The sequence below is a fragment of the Berghia stephanieae genome, chromosome 5 (assembly GCF_034508935.2).
Source record: "Berghia stephanieae isolate SIO BIC M18660-M18661 chromosome 5, UCSD_Bste_1.3, whole genome shotgun sequence".
NCBI classification, from domain to species: Eukaryota; Metazoa; Mollusca; class Gastropoda; order Nudibranchia; family Aeolidiidae; genus Berghia; species Berghia stephanieae.
The window spans coordinates 47,248,117-47,265,353 of NC_088364.1; the positions used below are offsets into that span (position 1 = coordinate 47,248,117).

At 36.0% G+C, this 17,237-nt stretch overlaps 2 protein-coding genes across 2 annotated transcripts in view; one reads left to right on the forward strand and one right to left on the reverse strand.

Moving 5' to 3' along the window:
• The window catches only part of LOC144973052 (CDP-diacylglycerol--glycerol-3-phosphate 3-phosphatidyltransferase, mitochondrial-like), a 25,018-nt gene extending 20,766 nt beyond the window's left edge, over positions 1-4,252 (reverse strand). Inside the window, exon 1 of the mRNA XM_078915020.1 lies at positions 3,772-4,252. Coding sequence (XP_078771146.1) covers positions 3,772-3,839 — 68 coding nt within the window. The 5' untranslated portion in view covers positions 3,840-4,252. The remainder of the gene's footprint in view (positions 1-3,771) is intronic.
• A 47-nt stretch (positions 4,253-4,299) lies between these two features.
• LOC144973054 (cleavage and polyadenylation specificity factor subunit 4-like) lies at positions 4,300-14,708 on the forward strand. The gene is made up of 7 exons (XM_078915021.1): positions 4,300-4,529; positions 7,021-7,224; positions 7,374-7,469; positions 8,281-8,374; positions 9,280-9,400; positions 10,240-10,374; positions 13,107-14,708. Exons 1-7 carry the CDS (start codon positions 4,427-4,429, stop codon positions 13,212-13,214), a joined length of 861 nt encoding a protein of 286 aa, XP_078771147.1. The 5' UTR covers positions 4,300-4,426; the 3' UTR covers positions 13,215-14,708.
• Positions 14,709-17,237: the final 2,529 nt, after the last annotated feature.

A 17,237-nucleotide genomic window follows, 5' to 3' on the forward strand; every position in this document is an offset into this window, starting at 1 on the left:
TTATTTTGTAAAAAGGCCTATAAAATTAACAACATCACGAAAAAAGGCAAGGGGTCTCTTAAAAAAAAAAAAAAAAAGGGGGGGGGGGGTTTAAACAATTCAAAAATTGTTTTTACTTATTTATTTTTCTGGCCTTGTCAGAAAAGGGAGAATAATTATGCAAATATAGAAGGACAGAAAAAAAGAGGGGAGGAGTATGACACAATATTCATCGCTTTTTTGCATGGTGCTTGAGAGAGCTGAATAGCGTGCAGTAACCCAATATGTGATGGGAGAAATCCTTGCTGACTTTTAGGTTTTCAAATAAATCATGGATTATCTCCTCTGAGATATGTGTATATTGTTCAAACTCAAAACTATTAAATTGGATGACCAAGGCTTGTCAGAATTTTTATTTAATGAATAGTATACTATAAATCAAGCAATTTAATTTGTTTAGCTCTTCAGACTTAAATAGAAAAACTCATTGACATGCCTTGGTCGCCTAATATGATGACAACCTGATACTAATAATTGGTCCACACCTCTGTTTGAGTTGTACACTAGTACATAGGAATACAAATAAGTCAACAATAATTTTTTACTGATTTATTATGCTACACTATATTATATACAGAATTAGTTACAAAAATACAACAAATATAATTAATGCTAACAAACACACTGTATTAATGTGTATAAGCAAAAGGCTTTCACAATGTCACTGTTTTCACGTAATAAAGTTAGTAAGTAATGATTATTTTGTTGTGTTCGTAACATGTTGCTGTACACTGTTCACAATTGTCCCAAATTATGTTTGGATTGTAAATCCATTAATGTCCATGAATGTTCTAATGGAATTCAGTCCACACAAAAGTTGTTCTTTTTTTTATGGCATTTGTAAAACCTCCTCCTCTTCTTCTTCTTCCTCTAAATCTATAAGACAAGGTCACTTTCCATCCTGAATACACTTCACTAACTCACAGCCACTCATCAACCACATTGTCTCGAGATTTCATCAATGTCAATAAATTCCTCTAATTGCTATGTGTTCACATATTCTGGGGCTAACACTAACACAGGCACTCTCTGTTGGTGGTGGTCCAGTAGAAAATACTGCTTTTCAGAAACAATTTGAAATAGTTGACTGTGACACATTATTCTGTGAATCAAAAAGAATATATAGGGTACAGAGAACTGTGACTTACAGTAAAATGTCCAATGCTTTCTTTGATCATCAGCATCCAATTCACTGATTATCATTGTGTTGAGAAGAGTTTGGCAGTGGCACTTCAGTTTCTTATGATCCCTTTAACCCATCGGTTGAATAAGTGATGTGGTGTTTGGAGGATGAGCGCTGCAGTTGTCAATGAGGCGGAGAATAGATCTACCTTGAAGACGTCGAGAACAATCACATGACTTTAAGATTGATGACGTCATCCATGCACTTGAAGATTTGTAGTATGAGACGAGCAGCTTACCAAGTTGTTTGAGAAATCCATGGGTGCTTTATTTTTTCCAATGACAACAAGTTTCTTTTTATCACTCCCTGACTCTCTGACATGTTTAATCACATGAGGATGGTTAATGTCTTTCCGTTTTTTTTCACTGGTGAGTTGAATGAGTGAGTAGACATAGCAGCGATCATGAAACCCTCTTAAGTCTTAAGCACAGACCTTTTTCATCTGTGATTTTGTCATTGGGCGAGTATTGTTTAACAATTCAGGGAGTTTAGATGAGATCCAATACTTTGCAGCGGTCATGTCTGTGGCTTGTTTTTCACGTTTGAAGGACAGGATGTGACAATCTTTGGAGTATGTATCCAACTGTAAGTAAGAAAGTTACTGTCTGATGGAAAGAAACCATGGCCCATTTCTGCTGCCAGTTGCTGTGCCTTGGTCTTGAGGAGGGGGAATTGATCCTTGCGTATTCAATTTTTGTTGTTGTTGCTCTAGTCAGAGATTAAGAGCACCATCAATGTCTTGTTCTTTGAAAACGTATATCCTTTTCTTGTTGTGTTTTCAAGGCTTGTGTGTTCTGCTTTGAAAGTGTCTCTATTTTTCTATAATCTGGAAATGACAGATCTTGAAACACAGTATTTCTCAGCAATTTTCGAAAAGTTGAGTTGACTTTATGCTTCCAATGCTAACTTGCAAATAATTTTTAGTTTAACATCGACAGTGATATTCTTGTTCTTGGTTGCCATGTTGTTGACAGTTGAATGAACAAACAGAATGACAAAGCTCATGTTTATAACATTTGCAGAAAAAGTAATTGAAAGCTGATTCATTGCTTTCAGGCAATCATTATAACTTAGCACAATGGAATTTGGTACTGCCACATGTGTGACACATACATTTAAGCTCCTATCAATACAGTACACCCTGCACCTCAGTCAATTGCATTAATGATATGGGTCAGTTTAACTCAATTTTTGGTCTTGACCCAACACATTCTCCTAAAACAATTAACGCTTCAACTCACTGCAAGCTTGTAATGCCAAATAGTTGGCAATCGTCTGAGATGTGTGAAGTCTCATTTACATTATGACACCTTGCCCCAATAATTTATGATGTGTGAAAGTGTGTTTCCAATGTCAATGATTGACACTGGTCATAAAACAAAAACCTGATGGGATAAGTAGAATATTGTTGACAAAGAGCATGCAGTTATGAAGACTTATTACATAAGGAGACAAGATGGCTGAGTGGTGTAAACTCTCACTATGACACCTCACATAGCCTGACAAACGACGAAGATTCACCATGTAGTAGGAACATAATTAGCCTTCATAACAACGTTATGGCACTATTGCACGTCACTGATAAATTTTGATGTGAAAAAACCTGATGGGAAAAGTAGAATATTGTTGACAAAGAGCATGCAATTATGAAGACTTATTACATAAGGAGACAAGATGGCTGAGTGGTGTAAACTCTCACTATGACACCTCGCATAGCCTGACATACGACGAAGATTCACCATGTAGTAGGAACATAATTAGCCTTCATAATAACGTTATGGCACTATTGCACGTCACTGATAAATTTTGATGTGAAAAAACCTGATGGGAAAAGTAGAATATTGTTGACAAAGAGCATGCAGTTATGAAGACTTATTACATAAGGAGACAAGATGGCTGAGTGGTGTAAACTCTCACTCTGACACCTCGCATAGCCTGACAAACGACGAAGATTCACCTTGTAGTAGGAACATAATCAGCCTTCATAACAACGTTATGGCACTATTGCACATCACTGATAAATTTTGATGTGAAAAATGCATTTCTATTGCCATTGATTTACACTGGTTGTAAAAATATGGAATGGGAAAATTAGAAGATGGTCAAAGCAGAGCATGCAGATACCCGAACCTTGCATGCAGTTATGGAGACACAATTTATTGAAAAAAATTCCATCACACAGGAATAGCAATGCATGCAGAAAAGTGATGCCTTCTTTACTATGATATCACATGAAAGAGAGAGGAAGTGAAGTCAGTTATGGTGAAGGTGCAGGTGAGAGAATAGGTGAGGTGGAGGAAAGGACATGGAAGTGAATGGTTTCATGTATGGGTGGGAGGAGAGAAAAAGAAAGTGAAATGTAGAAGACGACGGAAGTAGGGAAAGAGAGGGAGATAAAAAGAGAGTGAGAGAGATATAAAGTAGAGAGAGAGAGAGAGAGAGAGAGAGAGAGAGAGAGAGAGAGAGAGAGAGAGAGTATAGAGAGAGAGAGACAGAGAGGGAAGGAGAGATGTGCATTCTTTCCTAGAATCCAAATCAAAACAACTTACTTGACATTGTGCCGTGGAAGGTCAGTTTTTGAAAGGATGATTCTGAGGCATCTTCTTGCCAACGCCATTTCATTTGACAAGCGTAAGTATGGTTTCTATTCAGAGTATAATTTCAAAGATCACTTCGATCTGAACCGATGCTTTCAGTCAAAACATTCCTCTTGAAACATGTGAGGACATTATTATAAAGATAAAGACGCTTTTACAAATAATCCGGTGTGATGCAATTCGAAAAATAAAGGGCAGACAGGCTTTTGGCTCTACTCTTGTCAACGTGTTCTCTGCTGGAAGTTCCAGCAATGCAGTGCCAGGTAATAAAAATTCAGCTCTTTTGAAAAAATAAAAATATAGGTTGAACTAAGAGACAACTTGTCAACGGAGATGTGGTTCAGATGACATTCGTGACTTTTATCGAAATATGACGTCAAGTTGTTAAGTTGTTACTAGGCTAACGTACTTTTTCTTTTTTGCTTCGTGTTTCGGAAATCTCGATTTGTTTGCTTCCTATTTTTTAAAAAGTCCTTCAAAGGGAAACAACTCCGGATTAGTAGGGGATAAAGAAGTGAAACTAGCGAAAACAACACCTCGGACTCCGTCCATCTGCTGATGTGACTTTACCAAAAGGAATTTTGCCGGAATTTTAGAGGACTTAAAAATGCAGGAAATCATAGCACCAGTTGATGGCATAAAATTTGAAATTGAAGTAGCCCTAGAGCTACAAAAGGGGGCACTTCCCTTGCCCTTTCCTGGAATGGACAGTAAGTTTGAGTGTTGAGTTTTTGTTGAAGTTGAAGAATGAGAATGTTTGGGCTTGGGTTTGTTTGTTTTGCCAATTTGTGAGTGGATTCCTAATTTATGCAGACATTTTTCTGAAAAAGTGGCCCCTGCCAAGATATTCTACCTGTGTTATGATAGCCAGATGTTTTAATTTTCACAGTGTCTATTCACTTTTGGTGTTGGGAACAGACGCGGTGTGTGTGAACTGTGTGAGTGTGAATAGAATTTGATTGAGCTATTCCCAACCTTTGTTTTCTTTTGTCACGTAGTCACTTGATCGGATTTCATTGTTTCACTTCATTTTCGTCAAGAATTAGGTAACTAAAGGAGGTCTAAAAAAAACAAAAAAACTAAAGGCAAAGAGGTTTTCATTTGATTTGATTGTCTTCTACTTGTAGCCAAGACCAAGATGGCAGGAAATAGATGAATATTGAAGTCCTAGTTGTAGGAGGAGCACTAGGCACTAGCCTATGTGTATTCATGTTTGGTATGATGTTGAGATAATGATTCCACATTCCATTCCCATCTCTCACTAAACGACGTGGAGAAGTGAAGTCTGTGGGCTACGTCACTTTCCTTGGCATCACAATGCGTGAATTGACCTCCCCCCCCCCCCCCCACACCCACCCACCACCGATTCCAATCTGGTTCACCTATTAATGAAAAAAAAGAGGAGAAAAAAATTACTGGCTACGCTAAAATTATTTAAATTGCTCTAAAGACATTTGAAATTCAAATTTTCTCCAGCATTACAAGTTTGTGGTTTCTCTGCATCACTTTCCAATGAATTTCAATAACAAATGGAATTGAAAATGCCAATGGGCATCCACGATACCTTCTTTCCAAAACTAGACCTGTAAATTTTCAGTCAATTCGTCAAATGCAAATATTTTTAATAAGGAAAGAAAGAAAGAATTCATGAAACGTAGTCGAATGACCGTGAAGTAATTAGGAATATTCCACAGCGCTACGCATAGCTCAAGGACCGTTTATATTTACGATGGATGTATTGCCAAGGCTAAGCGACGCTTATTAGAATTGCAGTGTCTGAACACACCCCAGTGTATTTTCACACAGCCTTCGTGAAATTATCTTTTCACTTTCCAAACCTGTCATGATCCCAATGTTGAGTGAGCCGCCGAGCAATAAATTTCACTGTTTTGTCTAAGCCAAAATTGACCACATTTACTCGGTAGAACCTAAAAGTATGAAAAAGTTTAATGCGAAAGCCGGAAGTGTGTTATGAAGACACCTTCAAATCGAAAGTTATATGATTGCTACAAGCACATCTCGATTGCCTCGCGTTGTAAACAAACTGGTTAACCGTTTCTTCACTGATGTGGGTACCTAATTATAAGAAACAATTGTAAGTAGCCTAATTAATTCCCACGTAAGTTAGTTTTCTGCCATTGTTTTGCTCAAGTGAGCTTGCTGTTTACTATTCATCTCGATTCTTTGGATTTTTCTGATGAGATACGAAGAGTTTCAGTCAATTTTTATAGAGCTCATTTACAGGTCTGCAAAACTATTTTCTGTCTATTGTTGTATAAAATGTTATATTTTTGAGCCATTTAAAAATAGGCCGATTTAATCTCTTGAGATGTGGATGTATAGAAGATTGTTGAGGCTATCATGAACGAGGAAATGCTAGCAAAGGTGAAAAAAAGGAAGAATATTGATAAATACCATCAGAAAGATATGGTTTCTGGGACATGTGTTGAGGAGAGATAGAATATAATAGTGCCGCGTTGAAGACTGGTCCCAAGAACCGGTCCCACAGTTCCTTAGCTGAGGACCTGTTCCAAGGTGGAGAACGGTTGGTGGTTCTCACTTCTTATAACCTTTCTATTTTTACGTTTCTTTACTGCCTTACCTCTGAGAAATCTTAGATCCCACGATTCAAAATTGTAGGCATCTCCTAAAAGTAATCTTAAGTATTTTGGTGATAGGTCTCTTATGAAATTCGGACCCACAATTTGGAATGATCTCCCTCAATCTGTGAGATTCTTGAGCTCAATAGACATTTTCAAAAAAGCCCTGAAAACACATCTTTTCAGGAAATATTTACTTAATTGAATTTTAAATGTACTGTATGTGACATTTATATTGATGATGTATTGATGCCCTTTTATGCTCTTAATTGCTTTGATACCTTGGTTGAATGTTTATTTATTTATTTTTTTAAAGCGCTTTGAGGTTTCGACGAAAGGCGCTATATAAATATGCTTATTATTATTATTATTATTATTATTATTAAGCCATGATTGATGATGATGCAGCTAATTGAATGCACCCTTATTACTTCTTATCAAAGTCTCACGTATGAGTTAGAAACCAATAAACAATTTATGGGTTACCTGACTGATCATTGAAATATTGGGATTTTCTCTCTTCTCTACCATTCCAATTTATCATTGTTCCAAGGGCTTGCATAAATGTATAAACATTTAATTTTTCTTTTTATAATCACAGAGTCAGGAGCAGCTGTATGCATATTTTATCTTGCTGGGAGTTGTGATAAGGGAAATGCCTGTCCTTTTCGACACATTAAAGGAGACCGGACTATTGTCTGTAAACACTGGCTCCGAGGTCTTTGCAAAAAAGGGGATGACTGCGAATTTCTTCATGAATATGATATGTCTAAAATGCCAGAATGCTTTTTTTATTCCAAATTTGGTAAGTATTATTTCTATTTCCTTTTGAATTGTTTTGAATTTGCAAAGAAATGAGTCTTGACACTAAAATTGTAGTTGATATTTTAAATGTAAAGAAAAAACTAGCATCTCAAATTTATATGTATAAGGAAAGTTTGATTCTTATTTCAGGTCAGTGCAGCAACAAAGAATGCCCTTTCCTTCACATTGATCCTGAAAATAAAATGAAAGATTGTCCGTGGTATGACAGAGGATTCTGTCGGCATGGTATGTTTTAAGCTAAAATTGTGTTTTTCTGTCCACCCCCACCTCCCACTTTCACCCACCCATAAGCAATTCGAAAGATTTGAGTCGTATTATTATGTTTAATTTTTAAATCAGGCCTCATAATTGCTATTTCCATATCATGGAGTGCTATCCAATCAGCAGACTATTTTGAGTTTTTGAGAAAATCTGAGGTGTGTTTCTTCAGTGAGACGAAAGTGTTTCTGCAATTTGCATAAATGTTTACTTGCCAGTCGACTGTTGTGCATGGCAGTTAAGCAGCTAGTGAATAGGTGCATGTGCAATTCTTTGCACCACCTAACCTAGCTTTTTGTCTCGCTTAGCCTCACTTACATAACCTGTGTCTACTCTAATAAGAAGCTTGCATTTGAACATATGATAATCTTCCCTGATTTCAATCAATGATCATCATTTCCAAGCAACTTCCTCACTCAAATACTGTTAACCCTATTGATATATAATGGGTAGGATATTACATTAACTTTAATATGGTTTAGTATGAACATTTGTGATTAAGAAGATTATTGTCAAAAGTTAAGCAATTTTTGCATCGCCCATTTTTAAAAGAAAGAAAAAATGTTTTGAAATGTAGGTCGCTTCTGGAAACTCCACTCAAACATGTTCTACTGGAGACAGAATATTTTTTTTTAAAGGGGGGGGGGGGGGATTTTTTAGGTTGTAATCAATTTATCATACACTTAAAACATTATAAATTCTGATTACTGAAGATGATATCAAATAAAGTAAAGTGTTACCATGGTGTGTTCTCATTTTATGATTCATTTCCTTACAGGTCCTCTCTGTAAAAATAGACATGTTCGAAGAATTATGTGTCAGTGTTACCTAAATGGCTTCTGTTTAGATGGTCCCAACTGTAAATATGTTCAGTAAGTTTATCTTGATATGATCATTGATTTATGGAAGTAAAATAGATAAATTCCCTGTACTATTTTCATCAGAAAATTTTCTACAAAGTTCAATGCATAGAAACCAAGCTGACCGCTGCAGAGCACTGCTACAGAATGACTTATTGATGTTACTTTTTTCGCTCAGAGAAAAAAGAAAAGATGAAAGTTTAGTTCTCTGGTTAATAGCACTATGCCCTTTTCAACCAATCAACTTAGGATTTGATTTCCTGACATAAATGCTCTCATTAATTTGCCAGTCAGTAACTTAAGTGTTGAGTTTATTGAATTCAAAATTTTCTTTGGCATGGCTGCAACTTTACTGATAATTCAAGCTATGGTGACAGGTCGTTTTGACCACTTTAATTGTCTTTTTTCTGGTTTTCTCTGAATACAAGTCCGCCTTCTTTTAAAACCAAAAGAATGATGGAGTAACTCCAGCTCTGACATCCATTATACTTTCCATTCAAATTTACAGAATTTTAACCAGCGTGTTTCACTTAAAAGTGTTATTATTATTACAATCGAGGTTCTTGTTATCTCAGATCTCTTCCAAATTCCAAAACACAAATTATGACGTAGAGCTGTTATTTGAAATGTTTATTACTCATTTTGACTAGTATTCAGTTTACAATTCTATAACAAAGCTTACTGTGGTGCATCTCTTATATAGAATAAATATGCAATATTCATCAATATATGTGAACTAACGATTTGTGCCAAAAATTTTATAGGATGAAAATAAATTACTGAAAAACAACACAGTCACTGAGTAGTGAGGGGGGGGGGGGGGGAGTGGAAGAAATTATCATGATTTATCTACTCTGAATATCAAGATTTTATTTGATACTTTCCTTATTTAATCATTTGTAATTTTTCATTTCTAGCCCATCATTTAAAATTCCTGAGATTGATCCAATGGTTGCTCTGAAGAAACTGAATGTTGTCTGCCATTTGTGTAATGAACCAGGACATAAAGCTAATGTGTGCCCCAAGAGAGGTCCTATGGTATGGGGAACAGGTTTTCTTTGAACTCCTCTTTCGTCTAAGTCTCCTCCTCTTCCTCCACTATTAGTCAAAATAATGAAAGATCTTGAATGTTTGAATGTTCTTCAAGTTGCCCATGATACCTCTAGATTAATTTTCAAAAAGGAAAAGGAACGCATTGGCCTCTATGAGAGTTGCATTGGTTACCAATCAAGCAAAAAACAGAGTACTAAATTTGGGCACTGGTCCACAAGTTCTCACAGTCATGTTTCATCTGGACGCCCCAATAAAAAAGTTGTGTTAAAAAATGATTAAAATATTCTATTGCCTTCCAAAACACTCTGCAAAGTTGGCAAACAATCTTTTATTATTTTGGCTCCCCATTATTTTAATTTTCTACCATAATCTGTCAGAGTAGACCTTTTTACATCATGTTTGAGAACATATTTTTAATCTTTTGTGCATGCATGAATGTAATGTTTCTGTAAGGCAATTCGAGAAGTGCTTTTTACACACTATTTATAATTTTTGTTGTTGTTGTTGTTCTTCTTATTCCTCTATTTTCTTTTTTTTCTTCTTCCTCTTCTTCTTCTTCTTCTTCTTCTTCTTCTTCTTCTTCTTCTTCTTCTTCTTCTTCTTCTTCTTCTTCTTCTTCTTCTTCTTCTTCTTCTTCTTCTTCCATGGTGTTTGATGTTGTAATTAAAAGACATGTGAGGAGTGAAACTATGTCATTAGACAAGTGAAACTATGGATTTTTATAATAAAAGTAATTCTATTATGGGGCCTTTTGCTATTTCTTTTTTTATTGTATTGCGTTGCTAGCCTTGAACCATTTTATTTGTTCATGTTTGTATTCTCAGCCTGGATCAAATGAATCATTACCTCACCATCAACATCACCACCAGCATCATCATCAGGGTCCAGTTCAACTCGATGTCAATAAACCACAGCCACAAAAAGAAAAGAAACCAATTGATCAGGTTACATGTTACAAGGTAAAGTACACTAACTTCATCAACAGCGCCTGCTGGCTGAATTTCTATTTTGAGAATATGTAGGTTTTGGGTTTTTTTCTTTTTACAAACAAAAAATAAAAAATGAATCCTCTATTGAATTTATCTTATGTGCCTGGACTTTCTATGTATTTTGACTCACTGTCCACATTCTACTCATCAAAACACACGCCTCTCTTATTAATTAACTGCTTCAGCTCCTGACACTTGTGGAGTCAAGTGTTTGTATGATCACAACAGGTAGCCATGAGACAGAAGGATAATGCTTTGATGTTTGACAAAATTTTCTATCATAAAAATAGCTCTTTTTGAAGTGCTTTCTGGTGGATCTTTGTAAGCAAAAGCAGCTGGATTAATGCAATATGTTTGTATCTCATAAAGATTTATTCACATTTATTTTTGGGATGAACCAAAGCCGAACTTTATCCATTTTTTAAAGTTCTGAAAACAAATGAATTTTCTTGTATTAGTGAGTTAGTTGATTTCAGTGGGTTTTACAAGTTTATAACCAGTCTAGAAATGATAATTCAATCAAAATAGAATGAAATTATTACATCCGATCAATAGATACACTTAGTTGAACATTGTAGCTCTGTTGTCAGGATAGAGGAGAGAGGGATTGGGATGGTATGCTGTTTTTATGTGGCCAATGTGATTATTATAAGAATTATTATTACAGTGCACTCTCCCGATAACGACATGGCTCGGGACCAGAGGTGCATGTCGTTATCGGGAACATGTCGTTATTCTGAAAATTTCAAGATGGCGGAAAAAGGGGTGTGGTTAGACCCTTAGAATGTACATTAATGTACCAACCATAGTGGGTGATCAGTGATCGGACTTTCCAAACATGTAAAATACACGAAGTGTGTGTGTGTGTAGTTTTGTTGTTTTTTGTTTGTTTGTTTGTTTTTGTTGTTGTTGTTGTTGTTGTTGTTTTTTGTGTGTCATTTTCCCTCTGTTATTTATCCGGGCTTGGGACCGGCATGAGTGCAGTTGTATTTAATAATACAACTGAACACATGGCCACATTAAAAATGTTTTTTTTGTTGTTTTTTTTTTTTGTGTTTTTTTTTGTTGTTGTTGTTTTTTGTTTTTGTTTTATTTTGTTTTGTTTTTGTTTTTTTGTTTTTTTGTTTGTTTTTTTAAAACTAACTGTCGGATTTCGATTTAGCGAAGAAATCCATAATCCCGGTCTGTCGCTTGTTGCTGTAAATCATAGGGCCGACTTTATCTTCCATCTGATGCAACAAGTCGAAAATAGATGCACCATCCTTATGTTGCAGTGCAAACCGTCTGAGAGTTTGTAGTGCCGAATTTGCGTCACTACCCGTGACAAGAGGGGCAGCTTCATCTTCATCATCGTCGTCATCTTCGGGTGGCTCCTGTCTCTGTTTGATACTGTCAACGATGGAATCGACTGATACCTCGCCGGTCACTGCCAAGTCGCTGTCGATGTTGACGTATTCCTCGAGACCGGCATCTGCATCGTCGATACGATTGAACAAGGCAGACAGCTCCTCTCGCTGAGTCGGCATTGGGTGCACGTTGAGTTGAATCCTCCTCTATCTGCGCAGAAGCCAGCATGCTTGAAGCAATTGGCGATGGTTTCAGGTGTAACCATGCCCCAAGCACACCGTATATTGTACAGGGCATCAAGGATGGAGACATGGAATCCTGATGCAGAGTCGCCGTCAACGTGTTGTAAATATCGGCGCACAACCAGGGATCGGTAGCGGTGCTTGAATGCATTAATAATGCCTTGGTCGCATGGCTGTGTGTGGCTGGTGGTGTTGGGCGGTAGAAACTCCAACCGGATGGCTTTCAGACCTTCAATCTTGGGGTGGGCAGGGCAATTGTCAATTACCATCACGATGGAACGGCCTAGCATGAGGTATTTGCCGTCAAGTTTTCGTATCCATGTTTCAAAGATGGAGCTCGTCATCCAGGCCTTGCTATTGGACACGTACTCAACAGGCAGTGATTTCACGTTTTTGAAACAACATTTTAGCTATTTTTATTTTAGTATCTAGCAAAGTCACAGCCGATTATTGCTAACTCAATGTCGTTATCCGGAGAGTGGTCTAAAAAGTATGTCATTATTTAGAGAGTTTTATTACTAATAACATATAGTAAAAAAATCGGGACCGTGGGCCAATGTCGTTATCGGGAGAATGTCGTTATTCGGAGAGGTTGTTATCGGGAGAGTGCACTGTATATCTGATAAATTTTTGGGTGTAGAATATCAACTGTATAAACATTGGTGAAGGAGAACACAAAATGCACACATTAAATGTTGCTCGAGAACATGGCTAAGTGATAAGATTGATTTTGACTTTGTTTAATCATTAGTCTCATAATAAACATCACAATAAACATTTTTTTAAAAAGGATCGAAACAAGAGACTAAAATAGCTTATCAAATTCTTGTATGACGGAGTGATAATAATGACAAGAATGGAAAACTCTTAAGGGTATATTGTTGTTTGAATATATTTTTTTACTGTCTTTCGTTTATTTATTTTCCTTGAAAAAAAGTTTATATTCATCAAAAAGGTTTGATTGAATGGTTGAATTCCTCGCTGCTTTTGTTAGAAAGCTAGATATAACTTTTTTGCTGTTTTTTTTTTTTTTTTTTAATTTATTGTTTTTAGAAAGTGTATGTGAATCAGATATGACACCAAACATAATTGCTTTATCCACTTCTTTTTCAGTGTGGAGAGAAAGGTCATTATGCCAACCGATGTCCAAAAGGTCATTTAGCATTCTTGTCAGCTGCCAATTACAACAATCAACAACAACAAGCAGGAAACGCTACTTAATAACAAATTTAATCTTATTCATAGCTTTTTAAAAAATATATATCTTCTTTTTTCAAATCAACTGTTCAGTCAAAATCAAACAAGGTTTATGATTTCAATGGACATTCTCATTTTAATTGGATCATGCTGTTTTTGAAACCTTATCCTATTCTTCCATCAAGATCTAGTATAAGGAATGAGCTTTCTTCATTGTTTTGACAATTAAGTTTGAAAGCGAGCCATGATACTGTACATTTCAACTAGTAAAAAATGAACTTGATAGACTGAAAATTAATCTGTTATACAGATGATTTGTTACAGGACTTAAGAAATGATTCTTAAAGACGAGGGTTTATTATACATATGTTGGTTCTTTATAATGGATTGTGTTTACATGTATTGTCGAAGAGTCTAGAGACACTGCTGTTTAAAGATGAAACATTTTGTTCAAACACCATTGCTTCCTACAGGCAAGTCATTGCACTAGGAGTGAATCCATTCATTAATTGGACATCTTCTTTGACCAAGGGTCCTGGTAGCTCAGTTGGTAGAACACTCACTTCACATTCAAGGGGACCGAGATTGATCCTGGGTGAAGTCGAGATTCTTCTGACATCCCTCCCCCCCCCCCCCCCCCCCCCCCCCCCCCCCCCCCCCCCCCCCCCCCCCCCCCCCCCCTCCTCCTCCCTCCTTGCGACCATCTTGTATTTTAAATTGACAAAATCTCAATTTCTGCCTCAATTTTCTATGTACTGAAGACTTGAAAAACACCTACAGTCTTGTCGCTGTGCAAACAGACTCTGGCTCACCCAGAGAACATAGGAGCTCATCTTGAACTTTATCATACTTTTCTTCTGATGTTTTTGCTCATCCACTTTTTTTCTTGTTTGCTGTTGAACCAGTTTCATAAAACTTATGGTCCAAGCTTTCCGGCCTGGTGCTTTTTTTTGCATACCTGGACTGGAAGCGTCTTTGGACTTGGAATTGGTGATTTAGTTTTAATGGAACATTTCACACATCCTGCCTTTTCTACCTGTCACCAGTTTTGGCTGTTTTCAATTGTACATTCTAAAAACAATAAACGTGGAACAATAAAAATTTTTGTTTTCATTATGAACTGAAACCAATTTCATAATGATATAATTAGTTTCAGAATAAGTACGATTTGTTATTGGTTCTAGACGTTTGGGACACTGTGTTTCTCTTTTACAAGATGTATTGGAGAACTTTGCAGTTTTGAGGTTTCTTTAATGTTTTTTTGTTTTTACAGAGGATGATTGTTAGCAGTTTCCTAAACTCGCTTAGGTTACCATAAGGACAAGTGTTATTTTCTTTTAGTTTTCTTTCCCTTAGATGAATACATTCGAATGGAATAGGCTCCATTTACCAAAATTTGTTATTAAAGTTTTCTTTCTTTCAGGCCTCTTCCCTTTGTTTTGTCAGGCTTGGGTTAATTTTGAAAATTCAATAAGCTGAACTTGGTATTTGAAAAAGAAATAAACTTATAGAATAATTCTAAAATGTTGGGTTGATCTCTTTAGCAAAAGGATCTGCAAAAATGTCTACAGATCTGTTCATTACAATACATCAAAATTTCACAAGAAATTTTTACTTATTATTCTCAGTGTATTTTTTTTCCCTCTAGATAAGAAGACCGAAACTTTCTTTATAAACTCGAGTTGTAATCAGCATATTTTACAAAACAAAATCATGTCTTGTGCAAATGAGAAAGAGTGAGTGAGAGAGAGAGAGAGGTGGGGAGATGTAAAATAAAATGGTTGATAATTGCTGACAGATGTTTTTTTTTGGTTCTTTCTTACAAATTGATTTTTGGGTAGCCCTATTCGTCCTTAAGGTCGAATAGCTTCAACCGTGGTTGCCGTACGTACGGACAAATAGTGTTGCTTGCACTATTCGTCCTTCACACTAAAGCTGGGCAATATTCCGTTTTTGCTTTTACTGAGCTGGATTCGAATCCACGTAATTACATGATATATCCGTATCGTCTTAAATGTTTCACAAACCCCACCTCCTCTGTTTGTGAGTCAAATAATCAGTTAAGTGTCTATATATGTGTGTGTGTGTGTGTTAATTTCGTGGGGGTTTTTTTTTTTTGTTTGTTTTTTTTCTTCTGGGATATGGTTTTTATTCCAGAATGGTGGTTGATTTCTTATAAGGAACAATTGTAGTGTTCTCCTATTGGTAAGTATCCCATTCAAATACCTGCTCGAGAGTTTGGGTTGGCTAGGCAAAGAGGAAGATTCGGCAGGTTTTCTTTGTTTTGTTTTATTTTTTATTTTTTTTTTTGGGGGGGGGGGGGGGGAGATTGTTGTCGTTTTGTTTTTGTTTTTTGCTGTTGTTTTTTTATTTTTTTTTGGGGGGGGGGGGGTTATTGTTCTTTTTTTATTTGTTTTCTTTTGTTGGTATTTTCCCTGCTTTTGTTTGATTTGTGTGTGTGTGTGTGTGTCTACGTGTGTTTTGCCTTTTTTACATTTTTTTTTTCAATCTATAATAATGACTGGTATTCAATTTGTCAAAATATTATATTAGTCATAATAGTATAAGCAGCGCAAAAAAAACCCACCAAATTTCTGTATCTCTTAAGAAGCAGTTTTATTAAAAAATGTTATAATCTTGATAATTCAGTGAGTGCCATCAATAATAGCTTGAATTTAGCCAAAATTTTTGAACGATGTCGATACCTGTCCTTTAATTTCAGAAAATTTTGTTATAAGTTGTACAGTCTTGAGTAGACTAGCTGTATGACATAATGATAGATTTAATTCATGGCGAATTCAATGCGTTATCAAATTGTCAGTAAACGAGGTAATTGTATAGACGGGATGGAATTGGCGGCTTTACAACACGCAAATTAATTCCAAAGCCGAAAGCACAACCTCTGCATTTAAACTTATCACCATAGACGATGTCAATATATTAAAGTTAAAGATTAATAAAGGACACTGATACCAAGTCCTCAATATTTTCAGTACTTCGTTCGTTAGCTAATACTATTAAGTATTTGGTATCCACTTTTGCCCTGACGAGAAGTTAGAATGTCAACGGGCTGGGATTTAAAATGTCAACGGGTTGAAACTGGGTGAAATAGAATGATACAGAACATAAAAGCCCAGTTCGGCCTAAGAACAATAACTTGCCTATGTTCTTAAACTCAGAACAAGGGGTAATGTTGTCAGGGGGTTGGGGTTGTTGTTTTGATCTGGGTAGGGTCTGATAAAGTTACGATTACTGGCCAAAAACAAATTCCTAACTTTAGTTTAAAATTAAAAAATAGAAAGACGGAAATATATACATAATAAGATTGATATATTTTAAACAATGGTTACAAGAAAATAAATCCACGATTTTTCTCATTAATTCTGTACTCAAACATCTTTGTATGCAAATGTTGTATTCCAGATGTGTAATTTGGCTTATCGCCACTCAAGGTGGTATTTCAATAGATATTATTACAACTAACGTGTCTATGTACGCAGTGATACAGACCTGCCAAGCATTCGACTTATTGTGTTATAGTGGAAAAAAGAATACCATTTCGAAAGGGATTTGTGCTGCATTGTAGGTTAACAAACACGCAGGTCTGACATCCGAATCCACTTATGGGCCTGGTTTAACATTGTTGTATAATGTATTTTGCGTCATTTTTAAAAAGATTTCTATTACAAGAATGAGCCCATAAGGAAATGGTTATCAGACCTAAAAATAATTACACGTCGATCCACATCAATTTTAAAACCATCACCATCACTACCACAAGCACTTTTACAACATAATCATTACCATCAGAATCGCTACCACCATCATTTGCACAATATCATAAGTATCATCACCACAATCAATATCACCACCATGCCATTATACCTACCATTACCATGGTCATATCAATTATTGCCATCACTAGCAAAATCATAACTATCATCTCAGCCACCACCACTCTAGGAAACAATCATTTTAAATATCAATACCATACGAAAACACTATAGCGTCACCATTGCCATCAACTTTATCACTCTAGCTTCTTGA